Genomic DNA, 23,648 nt, shown 5'->3' with positions numbered 1-23,648 from the left:
ATTCATGGTTATTTTGGATAAGATGACAAAAGATCGGATCACACAAAGAAGCCGCCGAGAGGGATATTCATACCTGATACATTTTCCCTTAATCTGTATACTGGATACTCTCTGTAAACTCAAGCCCCACAAAGACCTTCATGGGAAAATATGGGGTAACATTCCAAAATAAAAAATAAATGAAATATTTCTGGGGCAATGAGGAATTTGTGCGAACACACAAAATGACCTCTAAACAAAATGGAGATCATATCCCCGGGCAGCCAATCGAAACCAAAAGAAAACTTCTGCTTCAATAAAGAACACATATACGTTTCTTGACCCCACTGCACATACAAAAAAGATGGAAGTATTAAATAGCAACATTCAGTAAGGCAAACTAACAATCCAATTTCCCACCAGAGTAGAATAACGGTGGAGCCAAAGCATCACTTCTCCCCTTAGCCTCACTGAACTTTCCACAACTCTATAGATTCAATAGTAAGCATCCACAGCCTTCTGTGATATCTTATATCTCACACTGTTTTTGTTGTTAAACCTGGATTGTGTTGTAAAAAATAGACTTAATTTCCATATTTAACACAACAAAATATAACAAAGATTTACACAATTCTGAATACCCATATGATAGACCTTTCTTGACTTGTCTTTTCCTCTCATATTTGTGAACTTGTGAATATCGTTGTCCTTTGTAAAGCATAAGCTTAGAATTGGCACAGTTGACATTTCAAACAAAACTTTGATTTGTCCTTTTCCTACAATAGGATGAAGAACCAGTATCTAAATCTAGTCTGTTTAGAGAAAACAGTTCATTTTAGTATAATGTATTTCTTTCAGTATGTAGGGATCTCAATATCACTGAATCACATGCTTAGATAAAGCACTTACAAAATGGAAGATGTATAATTTTGGACATACAGCCATACTTTGTGTCAATTCAGTTATTATTTTGCATAGTGCATCCCTTCAGCTTTGGGTGATTCGTTTTTATGATTTGAATTTAAACAAGTCCAAATGTTTCTTTGTTGGTCATGATATCTCCTGTGTCTGATATTATGGACTTACCTAATAAGAGTATGTCATGCGATCAGGCTCAGGTTGTTGTTGTCATGATTCTGCCGCATCATGTCAGGTTTCTCTTGGTCTAGTGGCAGGATCATGACAGAACCTCGTGTTTAATGTGAAGAGAGGCATTTATGGTCCTTATTGTTTGCCATACCCCCTCTCCAGTCTCGTCTCTGTTCCCGGACTCTTGTCTCCTCATGAGTTATTTCATGCCCGCAGCTGTCTCTCTTGATTTGTTCCTTTTTTAATGCCCCTGTATCTTCTGTCTTGTGCCGGATCATTGTGTGTTTGTGATGTTACTCTTGCCACCCGCCTTGTCACACGCCAGTTTAGTTAGTTGTAGTCATGTCTTGTAATTTTTTAGTCCTGTTAAGTCTAGTGTAGTAAGTCTCTGTTCCTGTTACCCTTCATGTTAATACCCTTGTCCTGTTATTTTACCCCCTCGTGGATTTTTGTTTTCTGTTTTGTCTTTTTATTAAAAATCTTTTGTTAAACCCGGTCCTCTGTCCATGTTCCCTCCATGATCACGACAGAATGATGCGGCCATTACAGGACCTAGCAGAGGAAGGGTTGATACCACCGGGTTCCCCTTTAGGGTCGAGGCCACCGGCTTCCTGTCCGGGGGTTGAGGCTGCAGGCCCAGTATTAACTTTTTGCATGTCTATATACAGTATTCCCTGTGTTTTCAAATCCCCACTGCCACTCCTCGTAAATCTCCTGCATAACGTAGAAGGCAACACTCTCTTTCAGCATCCGCAACTACCTCAATTTAATTTCCCATTGGTTTATGGAACTTCCCATCTACTGTAAACATACCAGATTTCATCCCAGCTATTGCTAAACATTCTGGTCTTTCTCTTTTAGCACTTACTGAAACCTGGATCAAGGCAGAGGACACTGCCACGACGGCTGACCTCTCCAATAACTACACTTTCTCCCACAGCCCACGCATATCAGGGAGGCGTGGAGGAGCCGGTCTACTTATTCCTAATGACTGGAAATTCAAACAGCTGGCACCCTAGTGCGACAACAGCTCATTCGAGTCTTATGCTGTTGCTGTCATCCACCCTGTTAAAACTTAAGTTGTTGTTATCTATCGTCCCCCAGGTCAGCTTGTACTTTTCTTGGAGGAGTTAGATGATCTTCTGTCATCCATTCCTGAGGATGGTACTTGGAAACTTCAACATGAAAACCTTGAAAAAACCACAGGTTGCCAACTTCAACAACCTGACTGGGTCGTTTGACCTCAAGTGAGTTCCCACTTCAGCAACCCATAAGGCAGGTAATCAACTTGATCTTATCTACACACACTACTGCTCCACTCATCACTCCCAGGTCACCCCGCTGCACACGTCCGATAATTTCCTCATCACTCTTGATCTCGACATAACTTCTCCAGACACCACACATGCTTCCCCCCCTGGTCAAATTCCAGGGCAACCTATGAACAGTCTCTCCGCCCCCAGTCTTATCCTCTGCGGTCTCTGCCCACGCTCCCTTCCTCTGAACAGCTCTCTTTCTTGGATGCAAACAGTGCCACCCACACCCTTTGATCCACACTAACCTCCTGCTTAGACAGCTTACGCCCTCTTACATCTAGGCCATCTCGTGCATCCCCTTCTGCCCCCTGGTTATCTGATGTTCTCTGTGAGCATTGCGCCACGTCTGCTGAGAGAAAGTGGCACTAATCTAAAGAGCCTACTGACCTCTCTCTCTATCAGTTTCTCTTCTCTTCTTTCTCTGCTTATGTCTCCTCTGCGAAAACCCAGTACTACCACATCAAAAAACAACTCTTCTGACTCTCGTACTCTCTTTAAAACCTTCTCTGCTCTTCTTTGCCCGCCTGCCCCCTCACCTCCATCGGACTTTACAGCGGATGATGTTGCATCATTCATACTTAAGAAAACAACATCTCGATATAGGGGTGCCTCAGGGCTCAGTGCTTGGACCATTGCTCTTTTCTGTGTAGATTACATCCCTAGGCTCTGTCATTGGGCTTTTCCTATCACTGCTATGCGGATGATAGACAACTCCACCTGTCATTTCACCCTGACGATTCGACTGTTTCTGCACGCATTTCATCAAGACTAGCCGACATTTCGCTCTGGATGAAGGACAGCTGAACCTTGCAAAAACAGAACTGCTTGTATCCTAGCTGACACAAAGACTCATCACAACTTCTCCTGGTCAACCCAGCTTGACTGTTAATATTGTATGTGAGGTCAGGTGGTCAGTAAAAGGGTTAATGAGTAGGTGAGATGTGCTGGTTAAGGCTGTGAGGTATGTGCGAGCTTGTCCCTCAGTAATGACTGGGGCTGCTTCCCTTCCTGATTACAGGTTCAGTGTGAGTGTCAATGTAGCCGCCCAGCTATTAACTGCCCCGAGTCAGCCGACCTCACACAACCCTCGGGCCAAACAATAATCACAGTGTTTGATTTTGATTCAATTTTTGTCTCTGTAAAGAAAACTTTATAGAGTTTTAATACTAGCGGGGCTGTTCTTAAATTACACTGAATGGTAGATATTTTTTCGACAGCTTAGAGGGACAGTTTACTCCAAATAAATTATACTCATGTGATTCCAAACCTTTATGACTTTATATTTTCTGCACAAAAGAAGATATTTTGAAGAATGTTGGTAACCAAATAACACCGACCCCAGTTGACTTTCATTCACTCTTAAAACAAATGTGCTTCAAAAGGTTATTTGATGACATAAGAAGCTTTAACATCTGAACAACCTATCTGTGTCAAAAAGGTTCTTTGTATGACTTTTCTGTACAGCACCTTGGTATAAATATGGTAAACCTGAAACTTTGTGGCGAAAAAAGGTTCTTAAGATTGTAAAAAGAAAGAGATGGTTCTCTAAAGAACCTTTGACTGAATGGTCCTTTGTGGAACCAAAAATAGTTATTCCTTTTTAGCTCCTTTATTTTTTGCACTCAACTTCATTTGATAAATAGTCATATGCAGGTTTTGAATGACATTGAGGATGAATAAATGATGAAATAATTTTAATTTTTGCATGAATTTCAGAATATTCAGAATAATGTGATGAAATTATATGATTAGAAAAGCACTCAGTCTGTTGACAGGGCAGAGGTTCTACTGCCTCAAAGGTTTCACGAACAAACAGTGGCTGTCATTTTTGTACATGCAACTATAAATTTCTTGCCCAAACATGCCAGAATTCTTTCTCTACTGATAATGAAACAATCGAAAAGTAAGATGATTCTTTAGAGAAAACAGAGTAGTAAAGCTCAACCCTTCAAACAGTTTCTTCTTCTGGGTTAAGAGCTCGTTACAGGCTCTAAATGCTGAGCAATTGTTTTCATTTATTTTTATTATAATATGATATCTGCATTATACATTTCTGCATTTTTACTTTTTATTTATGTTTTGTCTTTTATTCTCAGAATTTTGTGTTATACACCAATAATGAATGTAATTTTAAGTTTTCTAATTAAAACTATTATTTTCTAATGCTCTTCCACGGCTGCAACCACTAAATGTTTTTTTCTCCTGTTCCTCTGAGCGTAATCTGTCTCTTTCGCACCTTCACAATCCATGACAGATTTATAGATAAACCTGAGCTCCTTCGAAAGACGTGTAGATTGAAGACAAAATATAACACAGGTGAAGAGAAAAGACCATGTGCTTGATATTTCCACAATGCTTTGATGTACATTTTTTATAAAAAATATTTGTGCAGCATCAGTTGAACTCAATCCTCTGTAATCCTGAACGTTGAGTGAGCATTCTGGATAATAACTAGCCTATATCATAATTACTCTATTACAACATTCATCTATATAAAATAAAGCAATGTAGGGGTTATTGTGATACCTAAATGTGCCACACATCTCTTGTATGTTAATTATTACATTTCATCATCACTATTATATTGTTATTGTCTTTGGTACCATATCACCATTATGTTAAAATAGAATTTGTCAAATTGAAATATTGTATTAAAGTGTTTACTAAAACAACAAGTTGGTTTCAAGTCCGTTTCTGCTCTTCTGCGTTTCAGCTAAAAGCAACGAAACTCCCAAATGGTTGTTATGAGGACTTTAAGGGTATTTTCTTGTAAACATTTGTATTTTCAGCCTTTTCTCCCCTCTAGCCACATGGGGTGTTAGTGAAGAGTTGAGACGTGGTGAAGTAACAACTGACTATACAGAGTTTTCCTTGACAAGGAGGGTAGTACGCTCATCATTCAGATTGACAAGAGTCTTATGGTTCAGAACAAGGCCAACCTGACAAACACAATGCACCACACTGGGATTTCCTCATGATACTACACCTTTAAGACATGAAATGTCATGAGACTAGAGGGAAACGTTGGGAAAAGTCTCTCTCTCTCTCTCTCTCTCTTTGTTTCTGAACTCACCTTGCTCTCTCTTTAGCATCAACCCCTCCTCTCTACAGCTGACTTATTCTCATTTAAATGTCTGCAGGGGTTGAGCACCTCTCCATGCGCATAACTCACAGGTGAAGTTTACACTCCCTTTTCACTGCACACCGACATGAACAGCAAAGCAGACAGACCTCTGCCAACAGTGTTCAAGAAGAAAGATAAGTGTTTATAAAAAGCTTTTATGGATTTATCCTACTATCTTTTCATCAAGATACATTCAGATAGTTAAAGAAAATTATAAGAAGAACCAGTGATTATATAATTATTCATTGTGTATAAGGACATTGAACAAGATGATGTAAGCATCTCAAGGAGTCATTCTGATGCCTCTATTGAAGTTTGAATAAGGAGTGGAAGCTCATCTCCTCCCTGGATGTTTAATAATCACGTGGGGTGAAATTGACGTGTTTAAAGCTCTGTAAGGTGGATGTAAAGAAGGTCTCTGGGCTTTAAGAACTGGTTTGTATCGATTGTGTGTGAATGGAGCTGAGAGAGCGGAGACCCTGATGTCGGCGGTGTTGCTGCTGGCCTGTGCGCTTCTCTCCTGGATCATCACCTGCAGGTCTGGACCATCAGGACCATGCACAGGTAACACCGGGGGTCACTGTGTGATATATCAAATGTTTTTCTATGTAAGATACATTTATTTTATGTATATGTCATAAATTGAAGTCAGAATTTCATTTCAAGTGCTGTTAACTAATATGAAATTTAACTCATTTGATCAGTCACAACTTTTTAGCTATTGTATATACAACTTGAGTCATATAAAGCTTTGTAATTCGTCGCCTTGAAATGATAAGGTTCTGTCTGCATTCTGAACTATTTTGAGATATTGAGCTTTTTGACATTTCATTTGTAGATTACATTTTTTTTCTAATGAAAACTCCCCAAATGTATACATTGTTAAGAAAAACATAACAATATAAATAGGTTTTCAAAGAATAAGAATGTGAATTTTGATCATTACCTTCATTAAACTATTTAACTTATTACAGGTAGATGTTATTTCGCTAAGAAAGTCCCATCTGGACTGCTCAAGATAAAATATTATTGAAAGTTTTAATATAAGATAAAAAATAACATAAATATTGGTACAATTGGAAACAATTGGTTTCCATGCAGGTAAATGTAGTTGTATAAAAAGATACCGATTAGATGTGGTCTGTTTCAACTATTGCTTGAATTAAAGTCTTCAGGTATCTTTACTCACTGGTATGGTTGAAGGTTATTTTTCTTTCTGAATTTATTGCACAGAAGTGTCTTTATCCCACCGCTCTCTCTGCGGTCTTCTCTATAATAGAGAAAAGCAGTCATGGCCCCACAGCTAAGTAAGGGATAATGTACAGGCAGCCGGTTGTTATTGCAGAAATAAGCCCTGACAGTGTGATCAGGACACAATGCAAATAAACAGCCGTCTGCTTGTACATTATCCCGCTTATTACATGGCTACATGCTACATGAGCAAAAACTGGACAAGAAATGTGAATTTGAAAAATTTAAGCGTATAGCGGTAGTTCTGGCAGGTCACAGCTTGCATCCGCCGAGCACATCAGGTGAAGCTAATCAACGTTTACCAATAGTCAAACAACACACATTAGGCTGCATCATATTTAAGATGCATTTCTTTGTTGATTATCAGCTGCTTAATTGTGCTGCACCCAAAACCCACATCCATCTCTGTCTCCTCCATATCTGCCTGTATCTGTTGGATCATTGAATTTGATCCTGTTATGAACTGTTTTGGTTTCCCAGGTGGGGGGACATGTATTGCAGCGCACCCGCTCTGTTGCATGGACGGGCGGAGAGATTGCAATAACAGTTTCATTCCGCTTTTTTCCTCAAATCAGTCATCAGAATGACAACATTTTGGAATGAATCCAAACTGTTGAAAAACACAAAAAGTGACTTTTTGCCATAGTGTGATAATGATTTGAATGAACTCTTCAAAAACATGAACACATGAACAGCGCACATGATACATAATATATGCAAGTTCTGAACTGGAGAGAATCCAAACTGCCATCATCAAACCAAAAGCTCATTGCATTTCATACTCTCTCATTCTTCTCATATAAGAGCTATACCAATATTAAAGCTTATAAAAGACTCATAATGGAACAGGGATATTTGTGGCTATTTATGTCTAATCATTTTCTCTGTAAACTCTCTGGACATATTTGTTGCTGCTGCCATTCAGGAGGGCACAGATGAACTCAGTCACCCTACACACTGGTCTTCTTTATAGCACAAATGCACTCTTCATATTGGTGCATTGTAGTAATATCACAGGGATGCTTAGGATGAAATGTAGATGCTCAAAAGTACAAAATATAGAAAGATGTACAGTATATTGAGTGTTAATATTGACCTGACACTTTTGGCCTCTAATGAGAAAACAACAACCTTTAATCTTTTAAAGTAATAAACATTTTCTAATGATCTTCTAAGCATTATAGAAGGTATTGATTTAGTAGTGACCAACTTACTGTGTGTTGATATAATTGGTCTGTTGTCTTTTTAAATATTAATAAACTTCTCCATCTTATGGAGTGTGTGTTAAAATTCTAGAAATACGAGTATGAATAAATGAATAAAAAGGTCTCACAAATGAATACATCTGTGTTGTAGTCTTGAAAAATGTTAAGCTGTATACGTGTGTGAGGTATTTTGGAAAGGTTGTTTGCTTTGCGTCCTTGGCTTTGCCGAAGTCTTTGAAATATGATCCATAAAGTGTTCTTCACTCTAACCATTTGCCTCTTTGATTTACTGAAGTGATTCAAAACAAAACAAGAACACTTGCTCTTTGAACTTGAATCACCCGTTTATGTATAACAGTAGGTGCTTACATTTCAGACTACTAAGTGGAATCACCTGCTCAATGATTTTTTAAAATCATAACTTGATAGCTTTAAAACATGATGGGATCTTCAGTTATTTTGTACTTCATTTTGTATTTATTAAACAAGTCTGTACACATTTCTTCTTATTAATTACCATTAAAGAAATTTCAATGAAAAGCTTTACTTTATCTATTATGGTTTGATATCGTTTACTTTTGTTAACATCAATATTTTTCATTATCTTATGTGAACAATTAGCAATCGTGAAGTGCCTTAAAATCTGCAGTTTGCTTCGATGTATTTATGTACTTTCCACTGAAACAGAAAATTTCCAAGTGAAAAAATAGATTAATTTCAGAGCTTTTATTGGTCAGAAAATTGCCACTGAAGTTAAGACATCTTTAAACAACATGTTAGCTAAAATGTTCAGTTACATGGGGAATTTAATACCAAGACAGATCATTGTTTCATTTATTGTGCATGAAATAATGTTAAAAGATACAGGTTTTGATTTTGATTTGTTATATTTGATTAATATATGCTGTTGACATATTGTTTAATGTCAGTTCATGTAAACTAATAAAACTTACTTTATTTTTCAGATCTGTTACCATTGGATCTCCTGTCCCATGTTCTTCCAAAATCCCAGAGAGCCCAGGGTGGGTTACACATGGTCCAGTCCAGGGGTGCACGAGGTTTCCAGTTTTCTGGCTCTCCACATCTTTTTAGCTTCCCTGCATCTCAGCTCTTCACAAACTGTAACATCTTTCCTGCTGAATTCTCTATCGTTTTCACACTGAAAATCCCCAAAATGGCTCCTGAGGTGAGACACTGGGAGAGATCACTGAAAAGAAAAAGAAGTTGTTAAGCTTCATAAAAAAACACTTCCTCTTCTAAATTTCCCTGTCAGAGATCAGTCTTTTCTCATTGACCTGTAGAAAAGTGAATACATCTTCACACTGCTGGAGGGAGATTCAGATAATCTGCTCCTCGGACTGCGCCTGTCCCAGAACAAGCTTCACTTCCTGCAGAAGAGCCAGGGCAACAGGAAACGCATCACTTTTAAGGCAGTAGGGCTGGCTGATAACCGTTGGCACACCGTGGTCCTGGCAGTGACCGGACACTACACCATCCTCACTGTAGACTGTGGCTTTCCCCTCGAGCTGTAAGACTCTCTTTGGGAATACACTGTAGAAGTCAGGTTGAATGCCTCTAAATGTATATAATATTGTATATCACCCAAATTACTTTCTTATATATAAATTTATGTATTGATGCATCCACAATTTTAATTGTCCTTCTGTTGCATTTTTTTGTCTCATATACAGAGTCCTTGAAAGATCCTTCCCTGATGATCTTGATACAACCGGTTCGACATTCTTCATTGCTAGTGCAAGAAGATGGAATGGCTTATTTTCTGTACAATCTCTTTTTAAGATTTTCGTTACTTTAAAACCATTTTAGAGGTCAAATGTAAATAACTTATAAATCAAACTTGCTCTTTTATTTGCAGGGTCTCCTGCGACAGCTTGTTCTTTTACCTGGTTCAGATGCTACCTCAAAAATATGTCCTTCATCTGAACCCCAGCTCTCTTCGCTCTCAGTTCCTCAGGCCCTTTTACACCTGCCAATCAAATCATCTACCTCTGACCTCCTCACTCACCCTTATGGTAAAACATCCACACAAAACACATAAGCTGCATCCTAATTCTAAAAGTATGCCTACATATTTCTGAGTATGTGGAAAAACGAAGGCCACGTTTACACAATGCTTTTTAATACCGTTGGTCGACGTATATGTGTGTTTAAAGTCTGGTGAATGTAAATAGTGTGTCTTCGCTGGGCTATTTGGTGCAGTGGCGTTTTCAGAAAGTTGTACTTTTTCAAAAGTTTTTGTTTTCAGTCCCCTAAAATGCAGTTTCCGTTTACACTCTAGGGACATACACTGTGTTGTTTGCATTTGCACATAACCGTAAACATCTAGCTAAATTCATTATAAAACAAAATGAAACAACTTTTGCGTTTAAATATTTAAAAAGCATTATACAGCAGCTTCACCCTTATATTCATTATTCTTTTCTGCAATAGAAGTAGAAAGAAAGAAATTAATCGTTATAATTTATTTACCCTGTCGTCGATCAAAACTCTCTTTCTTCTGTGGATTTTTAAAAAGGTTTTGTGTGCATACAATGGAAGATCGTTTCTGTTTCTTAATCCCACACCCAGTAAAAAATCTGAAGGTAATATGATCTTCAATTGGTGCAGGGTGTTGCGAGTTAGTTTATATGTTGCTAATATTGACTGTAAACACATGGTCTGTGATTGTAAGGGGATGTGAGTAACTCTATCTCACGGGTCTCTTACTGATCCACTGACATTGACTGACAGCGTTGTGTTTTGAGTTTCTCTCTTGCTCTGAGGAATTGATGCAATTTGTAAATCCGTGTGCTTGTTGAGAGACATGATATGGGGCAGTGAGGGGCCATGTTTGGTTCTTTTTTCCCATATGAAACATAGTTTTAAGGTCGATTTCATGCCTTTAAGCAGCCTGTATTACACTGTAGCTATTTGTTGTGTCGTTTTGTCAAATACAATCTGCTTCAATTATGGATTTGCCTGTTGTGGTCAATTAAGTATTTATTTTAGACAATCTGCTTGTGTTGATCACATAAAACAATTTTTTTTTTCTTTTTGTTCAGAAGCAGAGGTTCGGGTAACTGCGGGTGTGAAACCCCCGTGTGGGGTCTCCGAGGAGGGTCAGCTGTGGTTTAACACACTGCACAAAGCACTCTTCCTCTGCGATGGCATAATGTGGCTAACCATGCTGCAAGGTGTTGAGTGATGTGAAAATACAATTCATACCGAAAGCAAAGCTAATGGCACATTCTGACTGTCACTATTGCATTTACAGAGAAACAAAGGTTGGATTATGTGGAGCATCACCAGGATCTGTTCACAAACTCAGAGACCTTTGACATTGAAGTTTTCCAGATTCCTTCAGTAGGGCTTTTTATCGCCACCGCCAACCGTGGTTCCGACCTCGGCTCAGGAATATACAAATGGACGGACGGAAAATTTGAGCGATATCAGAATATTAGCACCTATGATGCACAAGCATGGCAATACTTCACATTGGGCAAAAAGGTGAGGGTCTACACTTTTGTCCTTTGATACCAAGAGGTCATAATACCTGAAAAGGATTAAATTATTTATTGAATTAAATTAAATTAAAATTCCTCAACAGTTATCGATTCTTAAGTTTTAGGCCACATAACGCTTGTTTATGTTTTTACCGCTGAAACCGTCTATATATGTGATTTAATTTAATTTGAATGAAAATTCTGTCATGAATTATTCACCCTCTAGTTGTTCCACACATTTATACATTTCTTTGTTCGGTTAAACACAAAGAGAGATATTTTGGAATAATGTTAGCAACCAACAGTTCTGAAGCACTATTGACTGCCATAAGAATTTAAATGGTAGTAAAAAGTGCCCCAGAATTCCTCAAATTCCTACATTTGTTTTTCTACATTCCTCAAAATATCTTCTTTGGGTTCAACAGAACCAAAACATTACTAAAATGTTCTTCCTACCATGGCAGTCAATAGTGCTTCACAACTGTTGGCTGCTAACATTATTCCAATATGTTCAACCGAACAAAGACATTTATACATGTCTGGAACAACTAGAGGGTGACTAATTCATTACATAATTTTCATTTTTGGGTGGTTACCCTTTAATAATAGCTGCTTCAAAAGACTCTTCACATCTAAGCAGAATTTTCGTTCCTCCAAAGAACCATTTAGGCAAAGGTTGTTCTAGAACTATGCATTTCTTACTCTTTGATAATTTTAGGCCCGTTTAACATTTTGCATCTAAAAACGCAAGCTGTGCCGCTTTCTCTCTTAAAATGACCAGCAGTATTTCCATCTCGATGCAGCGGCGACGCACCTAGAAAAATTACATTTAAAATAACAAATATGCGCCCGGATTAGACGTGAAATGTGAATCGGGCCAATAGAATAAAACAGAAAAGTTCTTTCATTGTCAAAGGTTCTTAATTGAACCAAATAGGCTAAAATGGTTCTTCTATGTCATCGTGAAGCACCTTTAATTAAAAAGCTTGGTTGGGTCAAAAATGGGCAAATCAAACCCAAACATTGTTTAAAGTGTAAACTGTTTAAAAACGATTTGAATTACTTAATTGTCAGACAACCCTAATAAAAATAACAATAGAAACCATCACAGAAAATGTATATAATAGTATTTATAATGAAAATCATTTATATTGTATTTTTATCAGAGCAAGTAGGGGTAAGGTGCCTTGCTCAAGGGCACCTCAGTCGTTACCTGCAGGCCCTGACGATCAAACTGGCAACTTTCTGGTCACGAAGCCGACACTCTAACCATTAGGCTGCGATTGTTTTTCTATTTATCAGGACCCCTGTATACCCAAACTGATTTGTAACTACTTAACATGGTGGCTTTTTATTCGTACATCATAGAAAAACTTACGATTTGTAGAAAAAAGCAATACTGAAATCATGACTGTAACATAACCTAAACATAACCGTGACTGGCATAATAGTAAATTCTACTTAAATACGATAATACAAGTTAGCAACATCAATTCATGGTATTATTGGTATATCAATAAACGATTTACCTTTCTACAGGTATCAAACCACACTTGTGTTTGTTAATACAAAAGACATACTGAGCACAGAGCGTCTGTTTGCTTTGAGTGGGTCTCATCCTCATCTGTTCTTTATACATAAGAGTGAGTTTTGATATGGTTTATCCAGCGTATGGGGTGGAGACCTGGCTCTCAGGTTTTAATGTATTAAATCACATGTTGATAACATAAATGAATTTTGTCTGGTCCAAAATTTACAGCATGCACCTCCTGTTTCCCTTGACATAATTAAAGTCAGTAGCCATATGGGGCTCTGTTAACACCTGCATTGCAATTATCCACGTTTTTCTTTTTAAAAGTCTAACATCAAATTATGATTCATGTTAAATTATAAGCAAAATAGAATGGTCAGTGACCAATAATTATAAGATAAAAGAATGCAACATTCAAATAAAGAGGAAAACTATAAGCTATACTAGAAAATTCCTTAAATGTTGCCCATCAGCAGACTTTGTTGTCTTCACCTTTGAAAACGGTTGTGAATTAAAGAGGATGCAGAAAGTACCTTAAATTATGAAGTGCAACACTCATTACAATTTAATTATGCTTTTCGTCCCCTTTCATTCACTGAAGCTACAGACATGAATTCTTACCAGCTGTTGAAACCATTTTCCTCTAACAGAAATTCCTGGTTGTTGCTAACTGCAGAGGTTTAAATGCAGAAGACCCGGAACAGTCTGTAATATATAAATGGAGTTCAAGGAAGCTGAAGTTTATTCGCTATCAGACTCTGATAACATACAGTGCCCGTGACTGGGAGGCATTTCACATTCAAGATGAAGCTTTCCTGGCTGTGGCCAATCATAGACAAGGTAATGTTTACCAGGTCTATCATCTCACAGAGTGGCTTTTGTTATTCCTTTCACATTGTTAAACTCTAGAAGCTCTGTTGAACAATAAAGGCAGGAAGTTCATTTATATGACTTCAGAAGGAAGATTAAACATTAATTTCATGCAAATCTAAGCTCTTTGTGGCACAAAATCCCAACAAAAAGATTATCGAGGAGTTCTTTTTTAGGTTAAAAGGTCTCCTTAGTAGTGTGGTTCACTTTGATTCTGCAGATTGTTACGAGAGCACACTGTACCCCTCCATTTGTATGAAGTTCTTAAGAACTTCTGTGGCGTTGATCAAAGCATAAAAGACACCTTTTCATGACCATGTGTGCCCTATCTATACACCTGCACATGCTGGAACACATCCAAACTAAAGTAAAGCCATTGTTTCCCATATCTACTGTATATATATAATAAAACATTTTCATATAAAGGATATGGATAAAATTTATTTAGTGTTCCTTTTTTTTACAGGAGAGAGGAATCACAACATTGACAGTGTTATCTACAAGTGGAACCCAGTTACACAGTATTTCGAAGTCAATCAGACAATCCAAACATCGGGCGCTTACGACTGGGAGTTTTTCACCATTGGTCCATATTACTTCCTTGCGGTCGCAAACACGTTCAATGGAAAGTCAACGGTCATTAGTTCTACCATCTATATCTGGCTGGAGGGGATGTTTCAGCCTTATCAGTCAATTACAGTGAGTTAATAAATGTGTTACTTTAAACACACGTCAATGTGTTGTCCTTCAAGCGGCACTACTCTTTTTCACCATCTCAGTTTGTAATTGCTACTGCAGGTGATGTGCGGAGGTATTATTTTACGTTATTTGTGATGCGGCACTGCTCAACAGCGCGGATGAGTCTGGCGCGTTGAGTCGTGGCCTGTGACAGTGCACCGGTGAGAATGTTCACTGTTCATCAGTAGCGCATAATAAACACAGATAACATGGCAGATTATATAACATGAAACAAATAAGAACATAAACAGAACCAAATAGCACAAATGGAGGCTGTGTTGAAGTGTTTTGATATTATTTCGGGTGCTGGTTCAAATCCCTACCTGCTGTTCTGGCCGGGAGTCTCGTTTTATTATCCCTCATGGAAACCCCCGTAATGCGAACTGGACAGAAGATCCCCTAACACGGATCTTAATATATCATAAATCATTATCATCAGTCCGTAAATTTGAGTAAAATCACAGGCTTCACTTAATTCGCACCACATGTGTCACAAAATGGTTTTGGACAGAACCCAGATGCAGGCAGACGAAGGTATAACAAAAAATGTTTATTAAATAAAACACCCGCAAGGGGGTAAACATGAACAAAAACACTAGAAAAAACAAACACCTCCAACGAGGGGGACAAAAGGAAACAAAGTCCTTAATAATAAAATAATAAGTCCACAAACTATTTGCCTGGAGTCGTGTAATCCCCAGTCACAGCTCAACATAGACATCCACATTAGACAAAGACAATGCACCAACACTGAACAGAGAGAAACTGAGACCATATAAAGGGAGACACTAACGAGGAGTGATTACATGGGGAGAGTGGTGACAGCTGATGGGAATGAAACCCTAACGAGGTGAATTACAAAACAGACGATGGGAATGAAACCCTAACAGGAGATAGGAGGGTGGGGCTGAGAGACATAACAGGAAGACACGTGGCATTAAGTAACAACATAAAGCCACATGTCTCCACACATAACACAACAGAAACACGAAAGACGTGGCAATGTCATGACTCTGCCCAGGGAGCTAGAAAGCTCGAGACAGGAAGGACAGAGTCCTAACATTACCCCCGCCCCCAGAAACGCCACATGGCGTCTCAAGGGAGAAACTTCAGCGGGCCAAAACACAAAAGCACAAAGACAAACACCACAAGCACAACACAGAACAAACTAAAGGGAACATAAGGGAGGCTATGAAGGGGTTCGGGTGGGTCAACAAAAACAACAAACATGGGAGGGGGGGGTGGGGGAATGGGAGGCCAAACCTTGGGGACACCAGAAAAGGGTGGGACAGGTTGAGGAGACTTGAAACAACCGGACGAGACCGGCGGGGACTTGAAGCAACCGGACGAGACCGGCGGGGACTTGAAGCAACCGGACGAGACCGGCGGGGACTTGAAGCAACCGGACGAGACCGGCGGGGACTTGAAGCAACCGGACGAGACCGGCGGGGACTTGAAGCAACCGGACGAGACCGGCGGGGACTTGAAGCAACCGGACGAGACCGGCGGGGACTTGAAGGGGCTAGGGAGAGGTGTGTGTCCAAGGGGGGAAAAAGCTTGAGGTGATGCCGGCCGGAGAACCGGCTGAGGCACCGGCTGGAAGGCCACCTGCGGAAGGGCAGGTCCGGCCGCCTGCGGAAGGGCAGGTCCGGCCGCCTGCGGAAGGGCAGGTCCGGCCGCCTGCGGAAGGGCAGGTCCGGCCGCCTGCGGAAGGGCAGGTCCGGCCGCCTGCGGAAGGGCAGGTCCGGCCGCCTGCGGAAGGGCAGGTCCGGCCGCCTGCGGAAGGGCAGGTCCTGACGCCTGCGGAGGGGCAGGTCCTGACGCCTGCGGAGGGGCAGGTCCTGACGCCTGCGGAGGGGCAGGTCCTGACGCCTGCGGAGGGGCAGGTCCTGACGCCTGCGGAGGGGCAGGTCCTGACGCCTGCGGAGAGGCAGGTCCTGACGCCTGCGGAGAGGCAGGTCCTGAAGCCTGCGGAAAGGCAGGTCCTGAAGCCTGCGGAAAGGCAGGTCCTGAAGCCTGCGGAAAGGCAGGTCCTGAAGCCTGCGGAAAGGCAGGTCCTGAAGCCTGCGGAAAGGCAGGTCCTGATGCCTGCGGAAGGGCAGGTCCTGATGCCTGCGGAAGGGCAGGTCTGGCCGCCTGCGGAAGGGCAGGTCTGGCCGCCTGCGGAAGGGCAGGTCCTGACGCCTGCGGAAAGGCAGGTCCTGACGCCTGCGGAGAGGCAGGTCCTGACGCCTGCGGAGAGGCAGGTCCTGACGCCTGCGGAGAGGCAGGTCCTGACGCCTGCGGAGAGGCAGGTCCTGACGCCTGCGGAGAGGCAGGTCCTGACGCCTGCGGAGAGGCAGGTCCTGACGCCTGCTGAGTCGCTGGCTGTGAACCCAGCTGGAGAACCGGCAGGAGCGCCGGCTGGGCTGGGTTACGTGCCCCCCTCCGTTGCCTCTTCCTCTTCTGCCGAGCCAATCTCCTGGTAGTGGGCTGGAGGAAGGAGGTGAAGGACGGGGCTGGCTCCGCGTTGGAGGCCTCCGAAGAGGACCCCCAGGACTCTCTCCTTCCACGCTTGCCCCGAAGACTGGTGGTTGGTGGAGAGGTTGCAGGGTCCGAGAAGGTAGTCACGACTCCGAGCTTCAGGGCGAGGCCCTCAGTGATTGGGCCCAACGGAGAAGAGACCCTCGGTAGGACGGAGACCCTGGGCTCCGGTCGGCTCATGGCGAACCGGAGTACGCCCTCAAAGTCCAGAGGTCTCAGCCTCCTCATCTCCGCTGGCGATAGGGGAACCCTGAGGCCGCTGTTGAACGCCGCAGTCACCTCCTCCTCCCCGAGGAGCACCTCCCCTGCGGCCTCCAGGAACCTGTCCAGGTACACATCCAGGTCCAAGTTCCCCTGGCGAATGCTGCATAGGGGACGATGCTGGCGAGACCTTGCAGCGAAAAGAGCTGCCTGCTGGGTTCTTCTGGGTTGGTGCATTCTGTCACAAAATGGTTTTGGACAGAACCCAGATGCAGGCAGACGAAGGTATAACAAAAAATGTTTATTAAATAAAACACCCGCAAGGGGGTAAACATGAACAAAAACACTAGAAAAAACAAACACCTCCAACGAGGGGGACAAAAGGAAACAAAGTCCTTAATAATAAAATAATAAGTCCACAAACTATTTGCCTGGAGTCGTGTAATCCCCAGTCACAGCTCAACATAGACATCCACATTAGACAAAGACAATGCACCAACACTGAACAGAGAGAAACTGAGACCATATAAAGGGAGACACTAACGAGGAGTGATTACATGGGGAGAGTGGTGACAGCTGATGGGAATGAAACCCTAACGAGGTGAATTACAAAACAGACGATGGGAATGAAACCCTAACAGGAGATAGGAGGGTGGGGCTGAGAGACATAACAGGAAGACACGTGGCATTAAGTAACAACATAAAGCCACATGTCTCCACACATAACACAACAGAAACACGAAAGACGTGGCAATGTCATGACTCTGCCCAGGGAGCTAGAAAGCTCGAGACAGGAAGGACAGAGTCCTAACAACATGTGGGGAGGTCATTTCTAAATCACTCGAGGTCCCCAGATAATACTGACATTAATCCTATGCGAATAGGGCTTAAATTACATTTATAATAATGAACATAACAAAAAGAGAAAGAACAACCGATTAAACTGTACCCGTCTGTATTAACACAATAAGGGAGCTACGGTTTTTGTGTTATCTATTGAAATATTGAAATGTCTTACCTGTTCAGAAGAAATAAGTCATGACTGCCTCCGTTTTAAGTCCTTTCAAATCACAGAGTTCATGCTACCTTTGAAATGTCTTGCCAATATTAATTATTGTTTTCGCACGAGTCAAATCACATTCACTTTTCTTTCTAAACTGTCATCAGTTTGTACTTTCTTGTTTTTCACAACTGATGATTCCCCAGATGTCAACGCTGTTTGCCGTTTAAAATTAAAAGTACTAAACGCTGCCATAAATAATACTAAAAGTATTATAAAATCCTACCCAACAGTTGCGAGTACATGGTACAAATCACCCGTCAACTCTCAGCATCCACGCGCTGGCTGGCAGCCGGATCTTCTTCGTTCTGTGTACGACCCAACAGGGCAAATTACAAACCATTATTACAAGCTTTCCGTGGTAAATCCTGCAAGGGTAGTGACACAGTTTTAAACACTGTTCTTTCATGTACTTGCTCAATAATTGGTTTTAGCTAATTTTTACTCAAAATAACTTACGGACTGCCACTTTAACTGAACACAAAATGTGTTTTTTTGAGAGCAGTGTAAAAAAATAACCATTACAGCGATATATCGCGATATATAGGTGCACCAAAAGCACGAGCACACAATATATAATAGCATTATTATTTTCATTATAAGTTTGTGTCATTTAATTTTGATTGACAACAAAACACAGACATATGACTCAGTTTCACTTACCACGTGCCATACGAACCTTGTGGGAATGTATTTAAAAACTACATTATACGTCCAACAACTTTTTTGACGAGATGACCATGTCAAGCATGAAAAGCCAGCACATTTAACATTGTAAAGGAGTCAGAATGCATGAAACACTGTTGGACCGCCCCCCCCGCCTTAAAGATAAAGACCAATATAGTCTTATGGCTTAGTAAAATATCATAATACAATTTTATCCTGTAAGTTTCAAGTAAACATTTGACCTAAGTCTCTCTCTGACCTTTCAGACCTTTGGTGCAATAGACTGGGAGATGTTTCAGATTGAAAACAGGATCTTTTTGGCTGTAGCGAACAGCCAGATGCTGACAGAGGAGGGAAAGATTGTGTATTCCATCAACTCCACCATCTATGAGCTTAGCCTGACATCACAAAAATTCCTAAAGTTTCAGGATATTGCAACTAACAGGTGAGATATTAACTGGCCCCTACTAGAAGCCTAATATTTTTTACACTGATTGGTTTCAGTTTAGATTTGGCATTTTACGACACTCTGTGGTTGTTACATTTTTTAGTGCTTTAGACTGGGAGTATTTTACTGTTGGAGAGGACAAGTTCTTAGTAGTTGCCAACTCATATGATGGAACCTCATACTCACTTAATAGTGTTATTTACAGGTAAGGTGCTCTTCTGGAATGCATTTAAATATACACTCTAAAGTATGACAAGACTCACACCAAACACTTTGATGAAAAAAGGACCACTGCACAAAATATAAAACACATTGCAGTTCTATTAGGTGCCTCTAGAGGGACAGAAATTACACACTGGTGCTTTGATGATGTAAGATCATACTCTTAAAAACTACACAATTTACTCTATGTATGTAATGTAGTTTTTTACTTTTAAGAATGAACTGTTTTTTATATATTCAGGTGGCAGGGCTATGAGGGCTTTGTCCCTGTACACAGACTAGGCACCAATGGCTGCAGGGACTGGGAATTTTTTGACACAACCGACGGCTCCTACCTCATTTACTCCAGTGCCAGAGCTGCTCTCTCTAAAATCCTTAAATTAAGGACGGTCTAGTGGCACTCCTTCTGCACATATGGACTGTTACATGAGACAGATCTGGTGCCATACCAAAAGACTGTAACATCAAGCATGAATTCATATAATAATGTTATACTGAATATATTATTTACTGTAAAACAATCAAGCACAGGAATTAGACTGAATATTTCATTGTTATGTACAAAATGTAAATCAAATCTGTATATGATGATCACTTACATTCCAAAATTTTAACAAAACACTGACTTGCTGAAAGTCAATAACACCTAAATAATGAGATCTGATCAATGCATTACACTTGAAATTATATTTTACAGAGTTTTCTTGCATTCACTTGCACATAGATCATCAATATTTGCTTTAGACATAATTTCCTATTTTTGTTACTCTGCACATGAAGGCAGGTTTTCTAGTCATAAAAACAAAATACTATACTAAATACCATCAGAAATACTGTACTGTACAATATGTAAGCTACAAATTTACACTGTTAGTCCTCTTCAGTTATTATACTTTAATATTAGAAGGCCTTTAAATTAAATTGAAGTACTTATATATATGATAAATGTTTAGCTAAATGAAAACAACAACAACAATTAAAATATATTTGTTTTTATACTACCACTATAACGTATTGTGTAAATGTTTCTGTGGAACATTTGTCCTGTCCTGGTTCTCTTTACCATATGCACATTAAACCAGTGTCATTTATGTTAATACTCATTTCGTCAACATTATTATGTTAAATTAAACATTTGTTTTCTATTCGTAAATGTGTTCTTTTTTTAAAGTGTCAAGCATTTTTCACAGAAATGATTGAAACTAAAAATCTAAATGTTTACAAATATAGTGATGCATTGGTGGTATTTTATTTTTTTACTTTTGAAGTATGTACAATTTACTTCAATGTATACAGGTGCATCTAAAACATAGAATATTATGGAAAAGTATTTGTCATTTAATTAAAAAAAGATAACTTTCCAATATTCTAGACTCATTAGACACAAAGTGAAATATTTCAAGAGTTTATTTATTCTGATAGCTACGACTTAGTGTTCAGCTTCAGTTTCTCAAAAAATTCAAAAATATTTACAAAACCAAAATGTTCAAGACCTCCAAAGTATGTTCAACTATGCACTCAATACTTGGTTGGGGCTCCTTTTGCACAAATTACTGCTTCAATGCAGCATGGCGGTGATCAGCCTGTGGCACTGCTAAGGCATTATTGCCTTTTGTCAATATAGGTAAGATTGTCAGGAGATTTTGGGTGAGCTTCACAAGGAGTATGGGCTACGTCTCGGGTTACCTGGCTGTAACCCTGTTCCCTGAAAAAGCATGAACGAGATGCTGTGATTCAAATGCTATGGGAGAACGTCTTTGTTCGTCCGGTTGTGAAGCACGTGTGTCAAACACACCAAATTTTTGTGGCTTCAAATATCCTCGGCAGGTGACATGGCTAATTATACCAGCATCTGCAGGTTATAAATACGTGTGGCGTGTACGTGTCTTCAGGTTCCAATTTGTCTCTGAGACATATGAATGAGCTCTGACACATAGAGGTGAAGCTTGACCGCGAGCCTCATAGGCCAGAGCAATAGCATCCCTCACCCAAAGTTGACATTGTTTGCCTGGTGGCAGCCGCCCCTTTGTTGCGGCTCCAATAACATATGAAAAGCTGCACGGATTTACGCCACTGGCTAGTGCAGTGGGCAAAGGAGCCCCAACCAAGTATTAGTGCCTAATAAAGCATACTTTGGAGACTTGAACATGTCTGTTAGTTAAATCTTTTTTTAATTTATCTTGGAGAAAATAATAAAAATCAGTTTTAATACTTCACTGTGTGTGCAATGAATCTGGAATATAAGTAAATTACAAAACAAAGAACTTTTCCATGATATTCTAATTTCTTGAGATGCACCTTTTTATCACTCACCAAGTTTTGTAATATTATAAAATGTCTAATTGTTATAAAATATAATTCAGTGTTATTCAAGTTCACTCATAACAATAATTAAAACAATTATATAGTATTTAAATAGGTGAGAAAAATAAAAGAATACTTGGCTGTTCTGGCTGTTCGTTATATTGAAAATACGCAAATGTCATTTAAAATCTTTGTCGCCATCTATTGGGAGGTCTGTGGTATGGCAAGCTGGGTGTTATGGAAGAATTCTATTCTATAATTTTCACAAGGTCGTTTGGGTTCAAATCTGTATGACTTGTTTTTTCTGCAGATCACAAAATAAATGTAGTTGCCAACCAGTCTTTGATAACATGGGTGTGAATGTCCCCTAGTTAGCAGCATTAATAATTGCCGAAGTGTGCCGACTGTGATGTGGCAACCATTGCGTTGCCCAGTGAGCCTAAAAAACCAAGGCTCGAGGCTGACCTCAAGGAGCTCTTTGGATGTCACTACAAAAGCCGCGATCCTACGTCAAAACGGCCAACTACCTGTGAAGATGAGGTTCAAGACTATTTTCAGATGCCGGACATCCCCACCATGGGTAATCCTCTCGATTGGTGGGCATGTAATGAACACCGGTTTCCTGGGCTATCCAAGCTGGCTAAATCATATCTTGCTGTACCTGCCACCAGTACACCAAGTGAAAGAATTGTTTTACTTTCTGTGGCTTTCTGTATGTTACATTTATTTTAAATGTTATAATTATAATGTTTTTTACAATTCATGTTATATAGTTGTTGCATATGAATTTGTTAACGCTTGTTGACAATAACTAGACAAAAAGGCCCAGCAGAGGCTGTACTTCCTTCGCCAGCTGAAGTTCAACCTGCTCATACAATTCTACTCAGCTGTCATCGAATACGTCCTCTGCACTTCCATTACTGTCTGATTCGGCTCAGCTGCCAAAACCGACCTCTGAAGACTACAACGGATAGTCCGGACTGCTGAAAGAATCCCTGATTCTACCCTCCCCACTATCCAAGAACTGTACTTATCCAGTAAAAGGGCTTGCAAACTTATTCATATAGCCTAGAAGGGAATGGATGCAAAATCTCGCCAAAGAATTACAATAAATTACATTAGCTAATGCCTACACCTACCCCAACCCCAAACCATTACAATAATAATAAAATTAAAAAAATAAACTGTTGTCAGTGTGACATGACTTATGCAGTATTGAAGTGCGCATGCCCAGTGGAGGTGGCTGTATTACTTCTTGCCAAAACTCCCTTTTGTAACTTACACAGGCTGCGTCCAAATTCCCACACTTGTGGTCTCTGCACTTTACCACTTGATTACTTTCATGACGTATTTCCTGTTTTTGCCCCAAGTGTTCTAGTGGAAGATCCCAAGTGAGCATGTAGTATTTCTAAACCGATGGGACACACTTAGCAAGTGCAAACGTTAATAATACTCTTTGATGCAACAAGTACATCAGTTGTATTTGGAAGTGTTTCTGGTTCCGGTTGATCTAGATAATGCAGCATAAACCCTAAGAGGACTTCTATTATGGTAGTGTGGTGTACACTATGCAAGATTAAAAAGGTGGTTCTTTAGTCTAGATTTAAACTGACAGTGT

General features: G+C 40.2%; 1 protein-coding gene across 1 annotated transcript; it reads left to right on the top strand.

Moving 5' to 3' along the window:
- Positions 1 to 5,990: 5,990 nt before the first annotated feature.
- tspearb (thrombospondin-type laminin G domain and EAR repeats b) lies at positions 5,991 to 20,121 on the top strand (the record flags this gene model as incomplete). Its single annotated transcript, XM_079464487.1, has 12 exons — positions 5,991 to 6,072; positions 8,930 to 9,150; positions 9,266 to 9,492; positions 9,656 to 9,746; positions 9,841 to 9,997; positions 11,027 to 11,158; positions 11,239 to 11,471; positions 13,649 to 13,838; positions 14,335 to 14,567; positions 19,323 to 19,501; positions 19,608 to 19,709; positions 19,968 to 20,121. 12 exons carry the CDS (start codon positions 5,991 to 5,993, stop codon positions 20,119 to 20,121), a joined length of 2,001 nt encoding a protein of 666 aa, XP_079320613.1.
- Between the last annotated feature and the right edge of the window lie 3,527 nt (positions 20,122 to 23,648).

The sequence above is a fragment of the Barbatula barbatula genome (genome assembly GCF_947034865.1).
Source record: "Barbatula barbatula genome assembly, chromosome: 9".
Taxonomy (NCBI): domain Eukaryota; kingdom Metazoa; phylum Chordata; class Actinopteri; order Cypriniformes; family Nemacheilidae; genus Barbatula; species Barbatula barbatula.
Note: the sequence above shows the minus strand (reverse complement) of the source record. Positions and strands in the feature narration are given on the sequence as shown.